At 42.2% G+C, this 15471-nt stretch overlaps 1 protein-coding gene across 1 annotated transcript in view; it reads left to right on the top strand.

Moving 5' to 3' along the window:
- Positions 1 to 15471, top strand: part of COL22A1 (collagen type XXII alpha 1 chain) — a 237337-nt gene that overhangs the window by 71723 nt on the left and 150143 nt on the right. The window contains exon 5 of the mRNA XM_055800757.1: positions 15050 to 15161. Coding sequence (XP_055656732.1) covers positions 15050 to 15161 — 112 coding nt within the window. The remainder of the gene's footprint in view (positions 1 to 15049; positions 15162 to 15471) is intronic.

Below are 15471 nucleotides of genomic sequence, written 5' to 3'. Positions count from 1 at the left end.
GCTGTCTGTTGCTAGGTCTTGCATTAACCTGTTCTAACCATCCTCCTGTCACCGGGCTGTGCGAACAGGAGTGCTATTCAGCAGATAACCCTGCTGATTCTGAATGAACCTGCTTACAGTGGAAGCTGCTGCTCAAAATGTGTAGGAGGATTGTGTCCCTCCCCAGACTGTCATCTTCTATGTGATCATTTCCAGAAGAATGGAGTTGCAAAGGGCTGCCTATTTCTAGTTCACGTTTGTCTGAATTTTAATTCAAGTGTTAATTAATAGGCTCTGTGCTTTCATCTGACTTCACAAATGTATTTTCTGTTGTGTAGTGTAAAGAACAAGAATTCTACTTCAGGTCTGGCACAAAAATTTTGAGTAGAGTGAGGTACAGATTCACATACACATGTATATTTAGATATGTGTATACATATACTTATGCTCTTCTGTAAATTTTGGACTTATTTTTCCTTTTTTTCTTCAAATCCCACTTCCCTCCTAAAAAGCCAGTCAATACTCAGTGTTTTAATTTAAAAGATTTTGCTCTCTTAGACCTGTAGACTAGTTCAAGTTGGAAGGGTCCTATGGAAATCGTCTGGTCCAACCTTGTACTCAAATCAGCTAGAACAGGTTGTTAGAACAGGTTGTTCAGAGTCTCGTATAGTTGGGTTTTGACTGTCTCAGATGGACATTCCACAGGTCCTCTGGGCGACTGTTCCAGTTTTGCCACTATCACACTGAATATTTTTTCCCCTAATATCTAAAAAGAATTTCATTTATTGCAACGTGTGTGTTCCGCTGGTTAAACAGATAGCATAGGACATTTATTTATTTGATATAGGGAACCTCTGTTCACTGTAAAGTTTAAACGTTCACTGTGCTGTGCAGTGACCTAATAACAAGATTGTTACAGCATTTAATTGAAGTGACATGTCTGGCCCCTCTCCACCAACACAAGAGGTTTTGTAGAAGGCTCCTGATTACTCCTGTATGATGAGACAACAACAATTTCTTTCTCTTCCTGTTCCTAGTGATTAGGAAAATGTATTCCTCTTCTCTAGAAAAAAAAATTGAATGGATATTCTGGGTCTGCTAAGGGTCATTGTGCTGCTGGAGATGGATCAGTATAGGACCAAAATGCTGTTTCACTCCTTATGTACACCTTACGTAGTCTATAGCATTTTCTGAAGACTCGGGGTCCCTGGATCCAATTCCAACAGAAAATCATTTCCTTCTCCCAGCTGAAGTAACTGGAAATTTTCTGTTAGCTTAAAGCGCTGCGTTTCCTCTGCCAAAAGACTGTGTTGTGCTGGTAGCTGTTGCTGAAAGGCTTTTCTGTTCTGCCCCAAAGAGGACTGCGCTTCAGTTTTGAGGAGCAGCCTGCCTCCTGCTCCCTCACACTTGCGAGAGCAGGTCAGCTCTGGGATTTCTGTGGATTCACCGGTGACAGCACTGAGGGGGAGGCTGTTCCTCTGCTACCCAGGTGCTCATATGTTCAATTATTTGAAGTTCACACCTGTGTCTTGTACTCCACCTGGAAGCTTAATGACAACCAAAATTCCTCGTGGCCCAGCAGGCTCCTAACACAGAACTTTATAGTGAACTGCATCTTGCACAAACTTCTTTCCAGATGGAAGCAAAGTGCAGCCTTATAGAGTGGAAGCTGCAGTAAATCTCATTTTGGAGGCAGGGAAGGCTGTACTAAAAGGAAAGACAGATTAAACGCCTCTTCCCTCTCTCAGACAGGGAAAAGATGTCAGAACTGAAGGTAAGAGGGACAAAAGTCTTTCTGCAGATTTTTTTTTCTTTTTATTGGGTGAAATGCACCAAGCAATCGTTTCACACAGAACATTAGCAATGCCAGCCCTTTCCTGTATACCCTACCTGCATACAAGTTACAGCGTGACCTGCTACCTTCAAGCGTGTGTCTGTAGTTAAGTGATTGTGAATTGAGTCACTCTGGATTAGTAGAAGAAAAAACAGAAGCTAAATCATAAAATGAGCTATAAAAGGACAAACTTTGGGAGATCAAGGGAACCAATGGTGTGACTGAGAGGTGGAAGATGCGTGGGATTCCATTAAGTCGCAGGCTGAGAGTAGGGGTGAGGGTAGGGAGGATGGCTTCATGCATAATCAAATGAATATCTGCATGAAAAACCACATTATGAGTTGGAGAAGAGCCAAAAGAATAAATGTGATATTTTCCTTTTAAAAGACAGGTGATTATTTTTTTTCTTTAGGGAAAACAAATGAAGTAAATCTCATCTATCTGGACTTCAGCAGGCATTTGTTGGAGTACTGTATTGAAAGTCACAGCTAAAGTGAAAAACAATATAGATTAATAAATGTTGTAAAGTGAGCCAGAAACTGTCTAGCAGGGAGATAATGATGAATTTTCTAGGAAAGGGAATAACAAACCAGAGGACAGACAGTGGAGGACAGACGGTGGTGGACCTCCTCAGGGTCTTTGTGAGTTTCTACTATATAGATTGGGATCAGAATATCCTTGAAGGATGAACTGGTTTGCCTCAGAAACCTGGGCGTTTTCCCAACCGACTTGGGACTATTAGTTTAAAAGGTTTGTTATGGTACATACGGATTAATAACAGGACTTTGTGCTATAAACTCGTACTCTGAAAACTGATGATGTCTTAGCAGATGTTTGTGAGTCACGGTGCTGCACAGCTGGGGAAAAAGGCAAAGGTCATTAGTGGATAAGGTAAAGCAGGTCTTTTAGAGATAGGGAAGAATTCCTGAGAGTGGACAGGCCTTTAGTTACAGCTTATCTAGAAAAGTGTGCTCAGACCTCCTTAGCCCAGGAAAGACAGATTCAGCCTTGAGGAGCTATTAGTGTGTTCAGCAACCAGAGAGGCTATTTTTAAACAGGAGATTAAAAAACTGGGTTTGGTTAATCTTTTAGTGTACAGGTGGAAAGGGGAGATACTATTGCTTTCTGCAAATAGATCAGGGGAATAGCAGGAGGGCGATAGGGGAATCACTCAAGCTAAAGGACAAAGAATGTAAGAAGAAAAGGATATCGACTGTTTAGGAGATACATTCAAGACACTACAAGAAGGTTTCAAACTGTCAGAGATATGAAGTACTGGAACAAGCGGTGAAGTAGTAGAAATGGAGACAAATAAACAGCGATGGATGGTCAGAAGTCCTCTCAATAGCAGAGGACTGTAGTCTATGACCCTCTAGTATCATAGCACTTAAATAAAAAATGCCTAGCTGTAGCATTCAGTAAGGCCTGCCACAGTGAAATAGCATTGTATGAGGTAGGAATATACAGGCAGCTTTACTTCTGATACAAATTTTTGGTGGTAAAGTGGCATCTGCTTAACAGGTCATAACATGTAAATTCAGAATATAAATTTTTCTGCGTGCATTAGAAATCACACAGGGAATTTTGAAAGAAAGCAAAAAAGCTGGTTAGAATACCAGGATAAACACTGTTTCTCTTCCAGAAAGTCTGATATTTTAAAGCAATGCTTGATGGTACTTTAAACAAAGTTCTCACAGCATCCTTGTGGGTACCATGAAGGTTTTTTATTGAGTAGAGAAATGAAGACATAAGAGGGTTTAACTCATCTGCCCTGAAGTATTCAAAATAAAACCTCAGTTGTGATGCTTCATACCTCTTATGTTGCTGAATTGTCACTTTGGTTCCATCAGCATTTAACAAAGGATCATGGCTTACTATTAATCACGACCAGACAGGAGAACACAATGATAACATTTTGCATTGTGAAGATGTGCCCCTTGTGTATTTTTATGAACGATTATATTGCACTGAAGCAACACATGAAAGTTATTGAAAATGAATTATTATTCTTGAGGTTTTAAAACTTCACATTTAAATTATTTGTATTTTAAACTAGACCTGCAGGACATGGGATTTGATTGCAGAAATTTGGATGATCCTTAGTATTAAAAATGGGCTGAGCTCTAGTTCTCAACACTATCCACCAACGGAGATAATATTCCTCAACAGATACTGACTGCGCTTTTCAGAGGGCATCTGCCACAGGAGTAAAGAAAGACCTGCAATGGTTTCCATAAAGTGCTGAGAAAAATTAACCCTGGGAAGGGATATTTCCAACCCCCAGATCACACTATACATCCCACACTGGATGGTGTTAAGGGAGCAAGGACGGAACATAAAAGCCCTGACACTAACTCCTAAGTAGCCACACAGGCTGTATGTATGAATAACAGCAGAAATCACATTATGGGTTGTACCACAGATTAACCTCAGCCTCTAACTCTCTTCCCTGTCTCAGAAACCTCCATGCGCAAACGAGCAAAATGCCAGTATATTTATGACCTCTGTGTTTTTCTGTAGCTCTATAAAAGATTTTGGGCACTTTACGACGGAGGCCCTGGTTGTAAAGCCAGTACCCTACAATTATAGACGGCAGTGTCTGTGTTTAACTGTCAGTATGTCTCCAGTGTCCTGCAGTTTGCAGCACAGGGTTCACATTCCAGACATGCCGGTGACTCACTAGCTAATTACAATATCCCTGGGACTATTTATATTTGCCCACTAAAACACGTGGTAGCAGGAGAAAATTGGAGTGTCCTGGCTGTTGAACCTGCAGGACGAGCACATTAGACCAATGTCCTCCCAGGGACAACAGTGGTTTTGTGGTGCCTGTGTGATGGGCATATTGCCCTCTTTGCACTTGGCAGTCTGTATTGTCCCTCTCACAGGCTCCTTGGGAAGCCCTGAGAGGCAAGTGGAAAATCCATGAATAGCTGCAGAGATTTGTAACGGATCACTGTCTTCAGACAGTAGCTGCACAGACATGGTGCTCACCAGCAGACTGTCACAGCACTCTCCAAACTAGCCGGCTGCAACAAGGTCTTTTTACCATCTCATACCAGCACACTCTTCATGCCAGTCCCTCTGCTGCCCTCTCCTTGCCCCTCCTCACCCAGGGTAGGCTCGCACTCTCTGTCTTTTCTCTCTGCTTCTTCCTGCTCTCTCTTCTTTGGCTGCCCAACATCTTAACTTAATCAGCCACAGCTGCACCTTATCAACATCAGCCAACCCACCGCCCCTGAAGCCAGCCCACAGCTGGATATTATCAATGCTAATTAACCCAGCTTCATTCCTCTACAAAAGACTGCACATACACAGGGATGGTGAAGCTAGCTATTCGTGTGGGTGCCAGCTGCTCTCCTCTCCATCCTCAAGCTTATACCCATAGAGGTAGGACTGGATGCAGCTCTGACATGCATGGGACATGAGGTGGAAGGTTGAAGCTTTGCTGTGTCGTGGCACAGTCGCTTTGCTGTCGTGGTTTTCACTGCCCTGTCACTAGGTAATGATAATGGTGGTAGGGGTCAGGGGTTCTCATTGCCTCCTCCCGCACACGCTTGCCCTAGGAAGCTGCCCATACAGAATTTCATTGAGAGTAATTAGCACTGCCTTGAGTGCTAATGTTCTACATTCTCTAAGGATCTGGAGAGTTGAATTTGAAACCGGGTTCCTGAGCTACATACATCTGGCTGTAGCTGCTGTATCTCCATGAGAAATAAATAGGGAAAATAACAGCTGACCCGTGGTTGCAAGAGTCAGTTCAGTCTCCTGTGAGCTGGAGGAAATGGCTGGAACTGTGCTGTGGGGTGGATTTGTCTGGGCTGGTAGATGTGATACCTTCAGTGCAGGTGACCTTAGCAAGCTCCTTTTGACTTTGTTTTCTAGGAGTCTATGTGTTGTACACCAGCTAATCTCAGCACTATAGCCTAGATCATGGCACTTCAATGTCTCTGAAGTTTTTCAGAGGTTGCCAAACAATTCACCCATGTTCAAGGACTCCAAGAAAACCACGTCAAGCAGGCAAATAGTTACTAATAAGTCACCTGTGAGTACAGATCTAAGTGTACATCTAAGTGTAGCTGCTGCAGTCCTATGGGCTGGCTTTAACCTGTGCATTAGATGTGCAATGTTGCATGCCTGGTGTCCAGCGCCCCCGGTTACCCAGTGTGGGGACCTGTGGTGGTTTCTTTTCAGTTTATGTGCCAAGGAATTTCCCTTCTACAGAAACTAAAGAATTGGGAAGTGAAAATTTACAGTCACCCCAATGGCAGGTAGGGTGTCACCAGAATGTGCATCTTATAAGACAGATGGGGACAGACTTTTTAGTAGGGTCTGTAGAGACAGGACAAGGGGTAATGATTTTAAACTGAAAGAGGGTAGATATAGATTAGACATTAAGAAGAAATTCTTTGCTATGAGGGTGGTGAGACACTGGCCCAGGCTGCCCAGAGCAGCTGTGGATGCCCCATCCCTGGAAGTATTCAAGGCCAGGCTGGACGGGGCTTTGAGCAACCTGGTCTAGTGGCAGGTGTCCCTGTCCGTGGCAGGGGGTTGGTACTAGGTGATCTTTAAGGTCCCTTTAGACTCAAACCATTCTATGATTCTATGATCTGGACTAGGAGCCTGAAAACACTCAAGTATCCAGCAAAATATGCATAACCACACTGTCACCAGCAGAGCTGGGACGAGTTCTTTGAATAAAAACTCCATGTTATAAATTAATCTTTTTCCTAATATGCTCAGAGATATAGCTAGTACCCAACATCATGGATCTCAGTGGACTTCTGACACTGTGAATAATGTGACCGATGCTAGGCATCAGGTACCTTGGAGCAGGTAGCTTAGCTGAGCTGCTCAAAGACATCAAGAAACATGGAGAAAGAATGGGGGAATTATTTTGGAATCTGCTATTGCAAGCAAAAAAATGATAACAGCTGAGCGGTCCATGTGAAAGTCTTCACCTGGTCTGAATCCCAGTGTCATGGTTTAACCCCAGGCAGTAACTAGGCACCACGCAGCCGCTCGCTCACTCCCCCTCACCCAGAGGGATGGGGAGGAGAATTGGAAAGGAATGTGAAACTCAAGGGTTGAGATAAAAACAATTGAAATAGAATAAAAATGAAAGAACAGTAATAACAATAATAACAATAACGGTTATAATGAAAAGGATGGAGAAGGGGAGAGGAGTCAAATCCAAAGTGAAGGGACGCAAGAAACCAAGTGATGCACAGTACAGCTGCTCACCGCCCACTGACTGATGCCCAGCCAGTCCCTGAGCTGAGATCCACAGGCCCTGGCTGACCCCCCCCCAGTTTATATACCAAGCATGACATCCCATGCTATGGCATACCTCTCTGGCTGGTTTGGGTCAGCTGTCCTGGCTGTGTCCCCTCCCAATTCTTTGTGCCCCTCCAGCCATCTTGCTGGCAAGGCCTGAGAAACTGAAGAGTCCTTGAGTTAATATAAACATCTCATAGCAACCACTAAAACCATCAGTGTGCTATCAGCATTATTCTCATCCTAAATCCAAAACACAGCACTAGGTACTAAGAAGAAAATTAATTCTATCCCAGCCAAAACCAGGACACCCATCAGTGACAAATTTTGACTTCTGTGTTGAATTAAAAGACTTAACAAGGGTTAACCATGCAGAGAAATCTACATGAAGTATTCAGATCTACCTGCACATTAAAAGAAAAAAAAAAGAATAAAAATAAATCTATCCCTAAAGGCTTTTTTTTTTAAAAAAAAACCTACTACTGTTGGCTTTCTCCCAGAAGTTAAACAAGGCAGGATTTTTTCTTATTTCAGTGCTTTTGAGGTTGATGAAAAGGAAATGAATTCAACTTTTCACTATTCATAGCCCAAGAAGCAACCGATTTGTTGGCTGTAAAAGGACTAATAGACTGTCTGAACAGGAGGTACTTCTAGATAATTCTTGGTCCAAATTTTTTAGATTAATTCTACTTCAGAAAGAGTTTACTGCAAAAAAAAGGGCCTGGAGAAACTATCCCATAGAGTCTTCATCAGTGCAAGCTTTCTGGCCATTGTGCACACATGATGGGAAGGACACGCATATACAATTTCAGTAAACTCCTCCCAATTCTTGGAGTTAAATCAGTCTGATGTGAATGCTGACGACAGATGTGGCCAGATTTTGGTACACCTGTAGGTCTAACCTGGTTTGTACTGATTATCTGGCATAAAGCAACCACCAGATCTCTTAGAGACCAGTCTCTACCTGCTTTCGTATCAGGCTTTGCTCATAGCACCTAAAATTAATAGGAATATATTTATTTTCATGAATAACATATTTGTGGGGCTTTCCTGTAGCCCAGATAGTAGCATTACAAGGAGAATATAGCAGGTTATGTTTTAGTAAGGTGTTTCTCCTCAAATACCTTTTCTTACCCTAACAATAATACTAGTCTGTTGTATGAGCAAGCAGTAGGATTTGTTTCATCAGTCCTTCCACTCTGGTCTATAAACACTTATCTTCTGTTCTTTGTGTTCTCAGCTATATGCGTAGAGTCCTCTTGGGTGCTACCAACAAAACCTTTATTCAAATAAGTGTAGGTTGCTCCCCACTGCTATCCCAAGCGATGAGTTTGCAGTTATGCCATTGTATGGCTTTCCAGAGGAACACAGAACACCTTAACACCTGAGGAACTCAAAAGAGGACTTCAAAATAGAGGAACTAATTAAAATCAGAACCTAATACAAATAGTCCTGGTACGTTCAGCTGGTGCAAGCCTATCTGGCATGTAAGGACATCAAAGGAATAATGAACTCGGTTTAATCTTGTAAATCACTGGAGCAGGAAAGGAGCTGAAAGAGGGCTCATGGCACTAAGCCAGATGTCCATCACTGAGAAAATGGAGAATGACTTCAACACAGAAAAGACTTCAGTAATGAGGCAAAGAGTTCAGTGTAAAAAACAGCTTTCAGTGTTGGTCAATATGCCACTTGCAACTGTCCAAAAACTGAGAGGGAAATGGGTAAGAGAGAATGAGCAGACTGATGCAGCTAAACAGAACATAAAGTGGAGTGTTGTTAACGTGAGATCAGGTGTTGAAAGGTGCTGCCTCAGAGGCAGCTGCTGTAGGCTTGTATTTATTTCTTGGTTTTGCAGCAGGTGGGGGGTTAGATGACGACAGCCCTTTCCACCAGGTGGGATGGCTGTAGCTGTGTATTTGTGCATTTGCTTGTGCTTTTGTCCTCTCTCTCATACTGTCTCTTTGGCCTAATTTTTTTATTGGTTTTATAGCCTTTTTATTTTTCCTGAAGTGTTGTGTTATCTTTGCTGTGTGAGGGTACCAAATACTGTATCTGTCCCCTCTGCTTTTGACTGAAGCTTTAGGCTGATGTTTCTGACACAGAGTGGTCCCAGAGTTCAGCCTGGTGACTGCCTGCTCACCTGCCTCGCTGCCTCTCCAAGCTTCCTCCTTTTTGAGGTATAACGCTGTTACATACCTCAAGAATGGTTTCTGCTTCTCATAATCCCAAATGTGGATTCGTGCTTGAGCTGAGATCAAGCTCTTTTTGTGGTCTGCATGAGACTCTCGCGGTTTGCTCCTTCGCTGGGGCCAAGGAAAAGCAGAAATTGTCTCCCCATGATGCAGAGGAAGCAAACCAGCATCAGTAAACCAACAGCCTGAGTGGTGGCATCATGTACCAGGGGTAAATCTGGTTTATAAATTTTTAAAAATGACACCATCTAAAGTGTCCTCTAAACTACTTTATGGAATATCACCTGGAAGGTAGTAGGCTTCATGCTTGTGTAAGAGCTGTTCCTTGTGCTTCAACAAAGCCTCATTATTAACTTAAGCTCTTAGCTGTTCGCCTCACTGAAACCTGGTGGATCTGGTGAGAAGTCAGGCCAGCCTGAAGTGCTGCTTAAATCCCAACTAATAACATCTGTGGAAACCAAAGTCAATTAGTTAATAGCAAGAACCTTTTTAAAATGCTCTCAAATCTTTTTAGTCTGTAGGCTTTAGAAAATTTTTATAGCTCCAAAATCCCCTTGCAAGCTGCTTGTAAAATATAACAAATTAATATATCTGATGACTTGTGCAACCCCTTTAGTCATCCCCACCCTACTTCATGCAGGGCTTGTGAGCAACCGGTAAATCCCTCTGGTTTGTTCCTCCAGAGGTTCAGTCTTTCATGCCTTGGGAATAAGTCAGATAACCACTGCTGCCTGATGCTGCTGAATCAAACTGTTGAGCTGGGAGTGCTGGATGTGGGGTGAATTATCCATGCAGAAAATAAGCTGCTCCTTTTTTTGTCTTTGCTGGAGAGGTGAACTAGAATTGAATAAAACTGTGCAAGAAGAGAGAATTCTTATCCGTTGTGTCTTTGGAAATTACTTCTTTTGACAGCCAGAGATGGTTGAAAAAAATTAGTCCCATGAAAGATTTTCTTTCAAACTCCTTTTTACAATCATCCACAATGAGACAGGTCTAAACAGTACCTGAGCTGCAGGACTCTGACCTTCCCTGTTGTCTGGATTGCCATGAGCAAACAAGCAGCACCTGTGTGCCCCACAGGGATGCTGGAACAATATGAAGATTGTGTCTGGCTTCTTTGACATCGACCCCAGTGTTGTCATCGTAGACAGCTCACCAACCTAAGCAGCTGGCCATCAAGAAAGAGGAGAAGCACTTTCTGACTGCCTCCTGCCAGCGTGCCAGCAAGGCTAGGACACTGAAGGATGAGAGCATCAGTGTGCACCTCACCTCCTCCTAAATACTGCTTCTTGTCACCAGATGAAACTGTGGTTGGGGCAGTGATATACTGGTAGAGATGAGGGTAATCTTGATGTTGTGGAAGAGCCTTGAAGACAGAGGCTTCAGTGAGCTCTTAAAAATACCCCTAAAATCTGATACTCACACAGATTTCCTTCCCTGTGGAGAAAGGAATGTCAGGAACAGCAAAAATGCTGTAGCAGATGATGGCTACTGTAACAATAGCAGCAACATACGCTGAGTAAAGTAGTAAGTCTCTCCTTCAGGATCTGGACACTTCTATCTCATCCCTGAATTGAGACATATCTTTTCTGTCCAGAAATAGCGGTTTTCAGCCTAGAGCATTGTGGAAGATAAAGATGCCAAAGGTTTAGATACAGTAGAAGAAAAATAAGCCTCATTTACACCCTGGCTTCAAGTAACTAATTGCCAGACACAGCTGGTTAAATGCACTATTTAACTTTAGGATGTGGTATTATGACATATTTTTCCTGTAATTTTTAAAGTATGTATTAGCACAGAAAGTGACTAAGGTAATAAAAATGAGGGCTCTTTATAGCAGTAATAGCCTTGCACACCGTGCTGGATGACTTGAAAGGGTTGCTGAGGACCTAGTGAGCACACAGGCTTTTCCTTGTGAACACAGGCAATCCATGAAAGCTTAACTTTCAAGACTGCAGAAGTGTTAGGCAACAAAATTGATAAGATCATGTATTTGCTGAAATGCTCTCAAGTGATACTGTTCTTCCTAGGAAATTATACACTGCACTAGTCTACCATAAAGTTTATTGCATGGACCTCTCTCCAGTAAAAGTGAAATACGTTATTTTATCACAGGCAATACAGATTGCTATTTTTAGAAGTCTCAGAGAACCGGCAGCTGATAGCAACCTCCCTGACCTTGGCTATTGGTGATACTCCATCAATGCATTGAACTGGGCTGATAATTTTAAGCAAAACTAGAGTATGGAGCGTTTCCTGCAAAAGCTGCTTTGTTTTATATTTAGTGCTTGTGTCTGGAAATCCTCCATAAGGAATATATTCTGGACACATCACTTGAGTCTCTGATGTCCAGTGCCTTTCCTGATTCCTTTCTTACCTGCTTTCCACATTCCCCTCCAGGCTGCTGTCTCACCACAGACTTTCACAATTAGAAGCAACCCAGTGGTCGGCCCTGTGAGTGTTATCTTGGGCTCCTGGGAATGCAAGGCAGGAGACTTTTCTCAGAAGGTTTCTTCAGGCTAAAGAAGTTAATGGCTTTGTCTTACTTTGAAAAGACTTTCCAAATGTGCACACTGCTGTGTTTTCTGGCTATTCAAACTTCCCTTTGTTGCTCTGGTTTTCTAGGTTTGGGTACTTTTTTATTTTCGGTTGTTTGGGGGTTTTTTTGCCCCTGAGCACAGGAAAGACAGGAAAATCTTAACACGCACACTAGCTGCCACCATGCTATCCAGATCAGATCTTTAATGGAGCCAGGCAGAAATCCAGCTCATACTCAGGGCAACCAACCATGGCCCCTTTAGTCTGGTCTTGAAATAATTATCTGGAAACAAACATCATAACACTACTGGACAAGAACAGAGCTCTTTGTTCATCCTTTGGCCACACTTTAGGGTGTGGTTGGGTGCAGTGTGGGCATCTTTCCTGGAAAAGAGAATCTGGTTGGCATATTAGTTAGATAATGTAGAAATTGTCCAGCGCCAAGTTTTGCCATCTTGTCCATGTAACAGGCAGAGTATATTTTCTGATTCTGGAAAAATGGGCTGGTTCCTGTAAGGGAGTTATTATTCGCAAGTAAAGACATTCGGCTGATTTGATCAGCAGAGCAGTGCATAAGAAATTGCTTTTCAAGCCAAGTATGCTGTTAGGAATCTGAGCTTCTCTTTCAGGTCACTATTTTAATTTTAATGTTAATGGACTAGGGTGTGCTCCTTTTCAGAAGATGTAATCATGTTAGAGTTTCAGTGGCCCCATATTGTTTTAGTAGCTATAATGAAGTAGGAGGCTTATGATCAAAGAGCATTATTCATCTTATTAATTGCCAGATTTATGACATTAGTGATTAAATAGTTTATAAGCCATTTGGGAAACCACACCTGCCCTGGTACACAAAACCCCACCTTTTAAATCAAAACAGCTGGGACCAGGAAACTCTTGCCTTTCATCCTGAGGTTCGGCATGGAGCAATAGGTAACACTAGCTCTGTCCTTGCTGATTTAGGCAGGTATGTTCTTTACCTTCACTTGTGCAAAGAATTGGGAAAGTATGTGTAGGATCTCATTTTCCCTATGGCACTGGCAATATGGTCCCTCGTTGGTGGTGGAAGACCCAGTGATCAGCCCATATTTCTGCTATCACTCCAGCCCAGAAATGTTGTATGACAAACTTAATGGCCAGTAAGGTGTTTGGGGAAAGATCTAAGTGGGCTGTGTCCACTGCACTATTAGCAGCCAGCCAGTGCCAGGTGAAAAATCCTGTTCAACTACTGAAGAAATGATTACAGCATAGCCAGTTTTTTTACATTAATGTTTTGGTTCAAGACTGAATTAAAAGCATTATGCTGTCTCCCTCACAATCCCAGCTCCAGTCCTAAAGTCAACAAGGGAACATACTCCATCCAAAGTGTTTCCAGGCACATTAAATAAACAAAATAATAATAATAAATAATTAAATGCTATATGTATTTTCTTGTCATTCAGCTGAAATAGTATTAGCACAAATTAATCAGGAAGCTTCCCTAGGTTTCTTCTTTCCTGTCCACCTGGACAGTCTGCCTTGACTAATTTCTCAGCTCAAATGATAACGTTTTGGGCTTGTTTGTTTTTTTCTCCCACTTAGAAATGGAATGGTATCTGTTTAAGGAGGCTCTTACCATGAATGGTCAGGATAATAAACTTAAGATATTGCTAGTCTGAATTCAAACATCTGCAACCTTTATTCAATCCTGATGGCTAAAGAGACAATGTAAATATAAGTCATGTGTGATTAGTTAACATATTTTTCCTCTTGACTTCTGCTTCATTCACTGCACAAAATGGATGGCATGCCCTACAAGTAGAATATATCTCACCCAACTTCAGCAGTCTGAAAATTACTCTCTGTACAGCTCCCTTTCTGCTGAATGGAAGGAGGTAGGCACTGCCAAAGAGTGATTCAGCCTGTCTGTAGGTAGGTCTGAGACAGGTGTGATGAGTTGTGCTCTTCGAGACTCCTGTATTTCTCTGCTGACCCACAAGGGAAATGAAGCAACCTGTATACATCAGATGTCTCCTCTTCAGACAGCTAGAATTAGGTGAGGTGCATCTCATCCTCGGCAGAGATCTTCATTCTTGAGTATATGGCCTGATGCCATATTTTGTGTAATGCTACTGAAATCCTTCAGCAACCAGTGTTCCATAACCTTCACGGGCTTTGCTTGGCAATGGATTATCTAAGAGTGTAGGTTATCTCACCAGCTATTAGACCTTTAGTAGGTGAGGTTGAGCATGCTTAAGCTTTCTTTATGTTAATGGAGAGAAACATGCACTTTGGCATCTGTTTTAGTATATTAATCTTTCCCTAGAAGCCACCTGTATTTGACTCCCTGTGCCTAACTGAATGAGAGTCTTTGTTATTACCCTGTCTTGAGAGCTGACATTTAGCCAGATGAAGCCTGTGTGAAATGCTCTGTGAACATTAATTAGTTTGTTTCACAGCTCCTTCTAAGGAAAGTGGAGGCAATATCTGAACTTGACACAGAAGAAATTAATAGTGTGACTAAAACAAAACAATTTGCTGATTCTGAATGTGGACTCTGACACACCTAGGGCTTAACTTTCCTCTGGACCTGCATGGCATTTCTCAAAGAACAACCCTTCTTCATCCTTAATGAAAAATATATCAAGAAATTTGCAGTTTGCGAATGCATAGCCTGAATAAGAAAAAATCCTATTATGATCTACCTGTGTGCTTCATCCAATCCTGAAAGCAAATGAGGTAGTCTAAGTTGGATGCCCCATCACTGGAAGTGCTGAAGGTCAAGTTTGATGGGGATTTGAGTAACAATCTTACCCAGCGAAAGGTGTCCCTGCCTATGGCAGGGATGTTGGACTAGATGATCTCTGAAGGTCCCTTCCAACCCAAACTGTTTTATGATTCCATGATTCTATGAATAAGTTTCAGTCTGCACCGGGGCATTTTTCTACATGTGGATTAATGAATTATACAGCATTTTCAAGGTGTTGTGGCAGTGCGACCAATAACTATTGATTTCTGGAGAACTCTGTTCTAGTCTTTCCAGGACTTGTTACAGTTTGAATTTATGCTTAGTTTTGAGATTTTGGACTAAGCAGATTAGACCATGCTGGAATTTTGTTCTGCCTTTTCCCAACAAGAGCAAGGTTAATCTCTGAAGTGTAGTGTTTGTGTGCTAAGATAGATAGCTAAGTACATTGAAGACATGGCCCACTGCCTGATCAATGTCTGGTATTTACACTTCCATTATGGACAGGATTTGACCTGATGGATTCGTTCAGCGTGAAACAGATTTTTGGAATGAAAGAAAATGGAATTCAGAGCGCCTATGTACGACTTGGAAGCTTCCCTGTTGTTCAAAAAACTGAGTGAGTACCCTGATTTTTCACTTTACTTCCATCCGAGCCTCTGCTTTATGTTATTTGGTTCCTCTAGGCTAACCTTGTAGTAGTTATTTAGTACCTGGACATATATTGCTGCTTTGATCAGCTCTTTCAGTTCTGCTGGCACAGAATTTATACATGGTCAGAAGCCTCCTCACCAGCTACAGGCTCCATACTGGTAGAGCCTGAGCTGCTTTTGGTGTATCTCAATGGCTGTGAAAAGCAGTATCAAGAAATTCATAGAACTTAGGACTTGATAAATAGCTTCTAAAAGGAATATTTGGTAGTACTCCCA

Source organism: Falco peregrinus, chromosome 3, assembly GCF_023634155.1.
Source record: "Falco peregrinus isolate bFalPer1 chromosome 3, bFalPer1.pri, whole genome shotgun sequence".
Classification (NCBI taxonomy): Eukaryota; Metazoa; Chordata; class Aves; order Falconiformes; family Falconidae; genus Falco; species Falco peregrinus.
Note: the sequence above shows the minus strand (reverse complement) of the source record. Positions and strands in the feature narration are given on the sequence as shown.